This window comes from Strongylocentrotus purpuratus, unplaced genomic scaffold, assembly GCF_000002235.5.
Source record: "Strongylocentrotus purpuratus isolate Spur 01 unplaced genomic scaffold, Spur_5.0 spur5_scaffold_17, whole genome shotgun sequence".
Classification (NCBI taxonomy): domain Eukaryota; kingdom Metazoa; phylum Echinodermata; class Echinoidea; order Camarodonta; family Strongylocentrotidae; genus Strongylocentrotus; species Strongylocentrotus purpuratus.
The window spans coordinates 8,146,568-8,157,174 of record NW_022145602.1 but is presented as its reverse complement, the minus strand read 5'-3'; the positions used below and the strand labels follow the sequence as shown (position 1 = coordinate 8,157,174).

The window sequence follows — 10,607 nt, the reverse complement described above, 5'->3', positions numbered from 1 at the left end:
CCACAATCAAATGGCAAAGCAGAAAGGGCATTGCAAGTGGTGAAGAAACTGTTGAAAAAGGCTCGAGAGGCAGGAGAGGATCCACATCTAGCATTGTTGCAGTACAGAAATACACCAGGTGATGGTTTGCCATCACCAGCTCAGATACTGATGGGGAGGAGGACGAGAACCACCATCCCGACCTCCAGGCAGCTGTTGAAACCCGCTACCAAGAAGGGTGTTGTCACCAGGCAAACGCAGTTGAAAGAGAAGTAGAAGAAGTACTATGATCATGGTGCTCAGCAGCTACCCTCATTGAAACCTGGTGATCCTGTAATGATGAAAGCAGGAAATGATACTCATTGGAAACCAGCTGTCGTCGTAGCTGTAGATGCCAACCCCAGATCACTCATCGTTGAAGGAGAGGGAGGAGGTCGATACCGTCAAAACCGCCGACACCTTCGCTTTGCAACGAATCACCACGAGTTTGACCCCGAGATGGATGACGATGACCTCCTTGATAATTCAGCGCCAGCTCCAGTGAAAGAGCGTCGTTATCCTCGCAGAAATCGACGACCACCAAATCGCCTAAATTTTTAACGGGAGATGGAGATGTGTGGAAATATGTTCTACGTTTAGTTCGTGATATCAGTGTTGAAATTGCAAGAAAGTTTTCGCGACATCAGTGTTGAGGTTGCAGGAAAGTTTTTTAGTTTGTGTTCACTTCGTGAAGGCAGTGTTAGTTCACATGGAAGCTTCTAGTTTGTGTTTATGAAAAACCACGATGAAATTGGAGGGAAGCAAATATCAGTGATTTCAACACCTACAAGCACATAATTAGTGGAAGTATTGGATATTTAGCTTGAAATATCCAAATGTGGAAAGAGCTCTTTGGAGATTTGAAATGTGTAAAAAGGATCAATGTGGAAACATCGCAGTGTTAGGAGATTTATTATCAACGTGTCGCATATGAAAATAATGATAAAGCAAATTATAGCGAATACAAATGAAGCAGTTACTTCTTGATTTGGATGGTCATGACAACTTACTAACTCAACATTAGCAGTACTCGTACAAAAGGAAAGATGGTTGAACACAGAACACAGACATATGAACAGACTCCTTGAAAGACTTAATAAAGTTATTTGATTGAGTTTTTTGTTTCAAATGTTTTCAAACTAAAGAAAGGGGGATGTAATGATATTAGTGATAGCACCAGCTATCGTTGAAAAGCATATAGATCTATATATGATGCCAATAGAATCGTACTCTGAACCGTAAGTTGACTCTCTAAAGTTGTCTTTATTTAGCCTCCGTAATATAAGGCGTCATATTACAACCTTCATATACTGGCTTATATTTATATTATCAAGACCCATTGTGTTTTACTCAGCATTCTGTTTTTGTTTTTGTTCTTGATGTTTTGTATAGGTGCATGACCAGGGTTACTCTGACGAATATGCAATAATTAAATGCACCATGGCTATAATTGGAAAAGTCAGTCCTCCTATTGTTCGATGCATGCTCTGTCATGACTGTTCTTTGCTTACTATCCTGCACTAACCAATTTCTTAAACCCTATTTTGCTCAGCATTCTTTTTTCTTTTTTTTCCAGATGTTTTGGATAGGTGCGTGACATGGGTTATGAATATGCAGTTATTAAATGCACTATAGGTGTAATAATATTTTAAAAGTCAGTCCCCTTGTTTTTGTTATACATGTGTGTTTGTATGGGGTGGGGGGGAGGGGCGCGCAGTATTAAGATTTGTTTAAATGTTGACCAGTTTTGAATGTGTGTGTTTGATGGGGGAGGGGAGGGAAGGAGGAGGCTGAGGGGTATCAGCGTAAAGTTTTGTATGTGTGTGTGTGTGTTTGGTGGGGAACACAAGGACAATCAGTCTATAATTATACCAAAGAGATTGACCTGGTATGGACATGTATGAAACATGGTACAGTATGCCAGTCAAACTGGAATGGAGGAAAATGACATGAAATGAATCACCAATCTTGCTCATATCTCTATATTCTTTTCAGGGTTCTTTTCCTCAAGTCAGAGAAGGAAATTTCAGCTACAATGGAAAGCCTCTAGTGGATTTTGAGTCATTCCTGCAGTCACTCACCTGGGAATTGTAAGTGCATGAACTAAACATAATGAATTACAAATTCATTTTATAATATAATTCACTCCTAGATCCTTATCAAATGAATGGTCAAATGCGGTCATGTGTGCTTTACTTGCTGAGACTATTACACGTTTTTCAATGAAAAAGCATGCAATACTTTCCAGTACTATTTAAGAATCATTAAGTGCACAATGTGCAGCAGTGCATTTAGAGTTTAATGTGTTTTATACATGTACTAGCAGGACCCGCGGAAATTTGCGGGATTCTAGAGGGGGGCGAGGGGTGTAAATAGATATATAGAGTCTCTCTAAATTAAAACCACCAAGAACTTTATTTGCCATTCATAAAAAAAAACTCTACCGGTAGTTATTCTTTAAGCCTCTTTCACACTGAAACTGCCTAGAGTTGCGTAGTGTGGCGTACCGACTACGCATAAATTGGGCTGCGTATTAATGGAAAAATGTTGCTTCACTGTAGTCCCTGCGTAGGTTATGCGTAGGCTGGCGTACAGGTTTGCTTATGGTTGCTTACTGTGTGGAAAGCTTTTACTGCTTTGTCGATCTGGCGTAGGGTAGCGCACTGTTGCGAAGTGTTGCGTAGTGTTGCGTAAAAAGGCGTACTTTCCGTGTCGAAAGTACGCGAAAAAAATTAAACATGTTGAATTGTTTGCGTCCATCTTGCGTACCCCTTTGCGTCCCTCAGCATATAGTAACGTACATGTAGGCCATCGTAGTTGGTACGCAACACTACGCAAATCTTTGTATGGACCCCACGCCAATTAGTGACCTGCCAGCGTCACAAATAAAGTATTAAAAATATGCTCATCTGACCCTAATTAAATGCCTAAAACCCCTGAGCTTTCGGGGGTTTATAGCCCCTTGAAACCCGTGGACCCCACGCATATATACACTCAACCCGCTGTGATCTGACCCCCCCCCCCCGTTTCTTGGAGCCTTCATGTAACATGCAAGAATGGTGCATGGTGATGCAGATATTTTTTCTGCACCACCACCCCCCCCCCCCCCCCCCAACAATTTTACTCATTACGCAACTGACTGTTTTGCATTGCATTAAGTCACATGCTTCTGTCTGGTTGATATTGAACTATTAATATGCAAATGTACAATTCATATCCCTATTTAATGCTTTCTTGTAATTTACTGTAAATATAAGAAACAAATTTATGGCACTTCGGCCCGCACGCTGTTGTGTTGACGGGTTCTTCGATGGATGGATAGACGTATGTGTAGTTGTATAGTTGTACGAATATTGGCCTGCTTGGCCCCCCATACTCTTCGACTCTAGCGAAGCTCACTCAGTCAAAGCGCCCCGGCCAAGCACTGTGTATACTGTACGTGTGTTCGAGCACTGTGTATAATGTACGTGTGTTGACTGAAGTTAGCTTGCAACTGAACTGTCAGTCCAATGGTTTTCTTGTGAAAACTTTCCTTTAGAAAATGATAATCAAAATTCAGTAAACATGGCCGTAATAATCACAAAATAAGCTTTGATTTCATACCTCCATTCACGAAAACTATATAAAAATCGCTGCAATCATGATGGAAATAGGTCTCTAAGTTTGGACGTCGACGGGAAGCCCCGTGTATCTCTCTGGCTTGTGCAGCTCTTACAAAGCACATCCTATAGCAAGATGGTTTACTCGGGGTAATCCCGCCCTTTGCATAGAGCATTTTAATACGCAACATAATGTGAGCTAATGGTCATCTGTTGTGTGTCTCTTTGATACGGATGTAATATTGAATATGCATGAGGTATCTCTGTCGTCACGCATATCATGCATTATGCATATCGCGTCTGTTTTCGCCCTGGACGTCGACACGGAGGAGGACCTCGGGCGGAGTATAGCCAATTCCACAGAGTAGACTCTCCCGCGGACGATGGCACCGGGCACGGGTACCCCGAGGGGAGGGTTCAGGAGGAGATAGCCGCACCAACTTGGGTCGGCGATCTCATTAAAAAACAATAGAATACAAAGGCTCGCGGAGACGTCGCGCCCCCCGCAGAGCCTTAGCGTATTATTATTATAGATTACTATGTGTAGATTAATACATGTGTAGCACTAGCTTGTAGAGGTAAGTGCACCTATCTCTGTGTGTGCCCTCAATTAAGCCTATTTACGTCGGGGTTTATCAATTACTAAAAACCATCTTGAAATGAAGTCTTTTTACATCAAATAACATGGAACTAGGCTCTTTCTTGTATAAAACATTGATAGATGTTTTCATTTGTTCATTACAGGGTCTATCCAATCTTGTTAGGGATTGTTATGCACCTATCATACTCAGCCTGACGGTTGTCTACAACAGAGGCATACAGCCTCAACTCAAGAGCAGATAGATCATAATTATAATAAATTTATTTGCATACATCATTTGTATATTATCGTGCACAGATATCACTTTTTATGTCTTATTTTTTCTATTAGGCACATTTCCTCCTCTTTTCATTTCTATCAAGTCTCTACAAAATCAAGGCCACCCAAAGTTATTATGATGCAGCTAGTTGCTGCAAAATCCTGCTAACAATATATGTATATTGACTTATTGTTAACAATAACCCAAGTACATATGCTTAGTATTCTGGGGCTTATTCTGAAAACTATACCGTATGTTGTCTTTTATGTTTAAATAGTGAAAAGTAAGTTCATTATCGTGACTTGAGAGTGCATGGAATAGACACTAAATGTAGGTGCTGGTGCAGATTTATCTCTTAAATGTACATGTCCATAACCAGCTTTGTGTAGAATCTTAGTTACCTTTACTATAACAGGAAACATTCTTTCACTAGCCATGTCAAATTGAAAATTAAGGTTAATATTATCTCCCAAACCTTGATTGTACCTGTATCTCCTTTAAAGGTGAAATTCAAAGAAAATCACAAATATGTCAACTAATGTATCACTAGAAGAGGTTTTAGGTCAACTACATATCAGGTGATTTATAAAAATACAAATTCAACCACCTCCATAGCTGCTGGGATATACGAGAGATCCGCCGAAAAAATAACGGTGTTTTAATGACGTCACTATATGGACCAATACTGCCCAAGCAGACGACACCCCATAAAGAATGAACATAATTGCAAAGCTATTATTTGTCAAATTATAATGAGTTTAGTGTATATAAGTGTAATGGCATGTCAAACCATTCAAAAGGGGATATGACCCGATTCTGATAACTTAAATCTTTTGCTTGTAAATACACAGGATAGGGGTTAATTAACAATCAAAGAAACCAGACTTTCAAATTGAAAAAACCCCGGAATGATATTAAAGGTGAAATTCAAAGAAGATCACAAATATTTCAAATATTGTATCACTAGAAACTGGTAAGCTAACAGATGGCCATCACACAAGTTTTAGGTCAACTGCATATCGGGTGATTTATAAAAATACAAATACAACCACCTCCATAGCAGCTGGGAACTACGAGAGATTCGCCGGAAAAATAATGATGTTTTAATGACGTCACTATATGGACCAACATTGCCCAAGTAGACGACATCCCATAGAGAATGAACATAATTGCAAAGCTATTATTTCTCAAATTATAATGAGTTTAGTGTATATAAGTGTAATGGCATGTCAAACCATTCAAAAGGGGATATGACCTGATTCTTATAACTAGAATATTTTGTTTGTAAATACACAGGAAAGGGGTTAATTAACAATCAAAGAAACCAGACTTTTAAATTGAAAACCCCCCGGAATGATATTAAGGACGGCATTTGTTCCCTCTTGAAACGCCGAACATACCCCGGTGTGTGCAGCTGAATATACAATGGCGTCTTATTTGTTTACAAGCGACAGATTACTTTATTTTTGTATCGCTGCATTTTCCATCAAAATAAAGCCATGCGCGGGGTTTAGAGTGAGGCATTAGATTATACATTTAGGCTGATGGTAGTGAAGTAAGAAAAAGAACTCAAGAGAAGATGAAAACACAGGCGCTGAAAATGTGTGAGATGTCATGGGACATCGTCTGCTTGTGCAAGTCATGTCCATACTGTGATCTCACACATCTCAGCAGCGTTCAGAGAGCTCTTCAGGTGCTATGCCGGGGCTGTATTTAGGCTTTTTGTAATTTATAATAATCATTACTTCGAATGTTTCCAAGCATTGAATTTTGAGAAAGTTTCAACTTTGCAATAATGAAAATAAAGTTAGTTTTTTAAAATCAATGAATATCTACTTTAATAAATCTTAACATTATAATAAATAGCAACTTATCATTAATTTTCTGTTACAGATACATGTAGATCAATGCTTCCCAAGATACAATGAATAGTAGCAAAACTGAAGATTCAACAGATTTTTACAATTGATTGGATTGTCAGTCACTTCATATATGTTACAAGGCCCAGATCCTATCCCCCAAACATATAGTTTTATTCTTTCCTCAACATCAATTCAGGGACTTTTTTAGTGACTTCTCAGACGAGGAGGATAACGTCTAAGACGAGGAGGATGACGTCTAAGACGAAGAGGATGACGTCTAAGACGAGGAGGATAACGTCTCAGACGAGGAAGATGACATATGATGGACATCACAGCAGTCAGAATACCTTGGAGAGCCACACAATGGCAGTGTACAACCATCCAGATCGCACAGCTGGATTACGTGCTGCTCGATTGTATAGAACTATCTTCAAGACTGTTGTACGACACTTGCTACTGCGACGATTGCTCGGCGTCTGTTTCCTACACCAGCCAAAATTCTACCCTCAACCTCAGACCTTACATATTACTGTAAACTTAAACTTATAATATTTAACACTAGTAATGAAACAGCAAATTCACTGTATTTCAGAGATATGCTGATCATACATTTATTATTGAGTGTATCTTTGGAGGCGGCGGGTATGCGTCGGTGTATCACAACATAGCAATGTTTTTATACACATTGAATATATCATATTACGTGTACCTAACCGTACATTTTTACCTTAATTAAAGTGGAACCCTATCCCTATATGTTTCATCTGTATAGCCTGGATCATAGGATCAAATGTTGATCCTCCTTGCCAACTTTTGTGACAAAGATTTTTTCCCCTCATCCACAGGGTTCCTTTATTAAACAATAGCAAACATCCATGTAAAACTACACAACATCTACATTACAATCAAGCAACATTTCATATTGACATCACTTGGTCAAACTAAAATCCAAGAAAAGCTTATAAAATCAATCATATACCGTGATCAAGTTGTTGAATTGTTCTATATGTCAGACAACAACTTTAAACATGAAATCAATTTTTTAAAAAAAATCAAATGCACATTTTTTGATGGATTTCTTTTCTCAACATTTTTAGCAACATAACATCGTAACATGCTGTAACATTATGAGCCAGAGCAATATAACACTGAGCTCCTATAGGAAATATTTTTGTTCAGATGGGCATATCTCAGCCAATACTTAACCTTTTTAACTGGTTTTCGACATTTGGACATAATTTGTTATGCTCTTTCGGAAAATGAAGAAAAAATTGAGAAATTCTAAAAAATAGATTTTTGATGACGTCACACTTCACCACTCTGTACTCTTGCAGAATCTCATATTGACATCACTTGGCAAACTAAAATACAAGAAAAGCTTATACCTGAGCAAAAATCAATCATATACCATTATCTATTCAAATGTTGTATTGATTTCTCTGTTGGAGTTGTTGGAGCTATACATTTTTCTGTTTCATAATAACATTTCATAGCTGACATAATAGCAGAAATTTGAAATTTTGTATAAATTTATCTGGTGGAGTTGTTCTAGCTATACAATTTTCCATTTCATAATACAATTTTCCTAGCCGAGATAATGATATTATCAAACAATGGTAAACAGTTTTTTGTTTCTACTTGGCTGAAAAACAATTATTTTCTTATCACCGTGACAAGTATCTGGTCAAGCAGTTGTGTTACTTAATATTCTAAGGTGTAATGCCCAATCGTTAGCAATTCAGAAAGAAAAAAATGCTGTGAAGGATGACCTACTGAAGCCTTTTATTATTGTTTACACTTATAATAGTAAGATGCAAAAATGAACAGGAATCTAGAATCATACATTTTAAATCTTGGCCCTGTTTCATGAAACTTGTGATCAATAACAAGTTGCAATAACTATTATAAGCTAGTGATATGGTTGTATTTGATTGGCTGAGAGCAAATTGGAATAGAAATGTGACACTTGTTATTGATAGCAAGTTTTATGAAACAGGACCCAGAGTTACTTTGAGCCAGTTTGTCTGGAAGTGGGATTCCAGTATGAGAACCCTCTTGCTTTAAAAAGTTGCAATATTAAACACAACTCAAAAATGGTCGGAAATGTGATTTTAATTTCAACTTTTTATGGAAGAGGCCTTTGAATGTAATATTGACTAAGAGGTTGTTTTGTATTGTGATTGTAATTTTATGAAGTATTTACTGTACCATGTTGTACTTAATTGTATGCATTCTGTTCAGGTTCACTCAAGTTGAGGATATCAGTTGGCCCCTTAAAGTTTACATGCACCGGGAAGAAACTCATTTTACTCAGATTTTCTCAACTGCACCCATTCCTATCAGGAGTCACTCGTCTCAGAAGGATTAGTGATGTATATACTATATATATATATATATATAATAAACAGAGACCATATTTGTCTATCTTTCAGGCCCAACTGTACGTGTATGTACATCTAGTATTCAGGGATTATTCCAGTACTTGATCATGTTTTTGTTCTTCTTTGTCTTCTACTTGAACTATCAGTAGATGTGTACCAAGTTTGTTGTGCCTTATGCTTTGTATATACTATAAACAGAGACCATATTTGTCTCTTCCTGAAGTGAAAAGTTGGCTGGAATGAGTGAAGTTGTGATAATGTATATCAGGCCCGACTGTACATGTATGTACATCTAGAAATCTGGGATTATTGCAGTACTTGATAATGTTTTGCTTTTTCGTTGTCTTTTTTCTATTTGAACTATCATTAGATGTGTATCAGGTTTTGTATGCCTCATGCTTTGTATATATTATAAACAGAGACCATATTTGTCTATCTTCCTGAAGTGAATAGTTGGCAGGCCGAAATGAGTGAAGTTGTTATAATGTATATCGACCCCAACTGTACATGTATGTACATCTAGGATTCAAAGATTTATTCCAGTACTTGATAATGTTTTGTTTTTTCTTTGTCTTCTTCTATTTTAAATATCAGTAGATGTGTACCAAGTTTTGTGTGCCTTATGCTTTGTATATATTACAAGCAGAGACCATATTTTTCTATCTTCCTGAAGTGAAAAATTGGCAGGAATGAGTGAAGTTGTGATAATGTATATATCAGGCCTGTAAATTATGTGTACGATTCATGGATTATTCCACTACTTAATAGTGTTGTTGTTTGCCTCTGAGTAGATGTGTACCAAGTTTTGTGTGCCTTATGCTGGAGGCCTGCATGTATGAACAAAGTGGTCATGTGATTTGATATTAGCCTTGATGCCAAAAGCTACTTGTATAGGAGGGATATGCATTGAAATCTAAAATTTTAAAATCACAATTATTGATACAAACTGGCATACCAGTATGTGATTAATGTAAGACATACTTTCTAAATAAATCAATATTTCTTTTGAAGGTACATGATTTTTATGAGATAAATGTAGCAACGAAAGAATGTTTCCAATTTCAAGAAGAAAATATTATCACTGTAGTCCAAATCAGATGATCTTTAGGTTTGTAAGTTTACAGCCTTGTATTTATATGATATGCAAAGAATACCAAATTAACTGACAATCAAATTGTATTGCAACTGAAATAATAATAATGATAAGAATAAATGTAACTTATATAGCACCAAATCCACTCTGTGGAGTGCTCAAGGCGCATGTAGAAATAATTAAGAATGAAACAGAAGCGTGTTTACATGATTTTTAAAGGAATCAGAGCCCATTATACACTTTTTGATTTCTTCAAGAAGGTTATAAGGTAGGACACGCGTGTGCAAGAGATCAGTTCAGAGCAACCATGTTTGTGCTTGTCATGTTTAAGTGTACCGGGTATGTGCCAAAGATAAAAGTATTTCTTGTATTTCTTATTCCGAGTCTGAAATTGTTATTTCTTTGTAAGGTTTGAATCCAGAGAGATGGGGAATCGAAGGGAGCGAGAGACCTGGGATGGAGGGAGGAGAGAGAGAGTGATGTGGGTGCATGGAGATGGGGAATGGAGGGAGGAAAGCGAGAAGAGAAAGTGAGTGAGGAAGAGAGATGAGGATGGGAAGTATAGAGATGTAGGAGGGGGTGGTAACAGATACAGTGAGCAAGAGAATAGAAGGGAGAGATATAGAGCATCTGAGAGGTGGGGATGTAGAGATGGATAGTCAATATGTACCAGTAAGAGGGAGGAAGGAGAGAAATTAGGAGATCGAGATCTTGGAGCATATGAGAGGGGGAGGGGGTACGTTGTAGAGATGTCGAGGTGGATGGTTAAATGAAAAAAAAGTACAAGTTTAAAA

At 37.7% G+C, this 10,607-nt stretch overlaps 1 protein-coding gene across 1 annotated transcript in view; it reads left to right on the top strand.

Annotated features, from left to right (window-relative positions):
- Positions 1 to 318: 318 nt before the first annotated feature.
- The window catches only part of LOC100892162, a 32,596-nt gene continuing 22,307 nt past the window's right edge, over positions 319 to 10,607 (top strand). The window contains exon 1 of the mRNA XM_030988149.1: positions 319 to 519. Within this exon, the coding sequence (XP_030844009.1) occupies positions 319 to 519 (201 nt within the window). The remainder of the gene's footprint in view (positions 520 to 10,607) is intronic.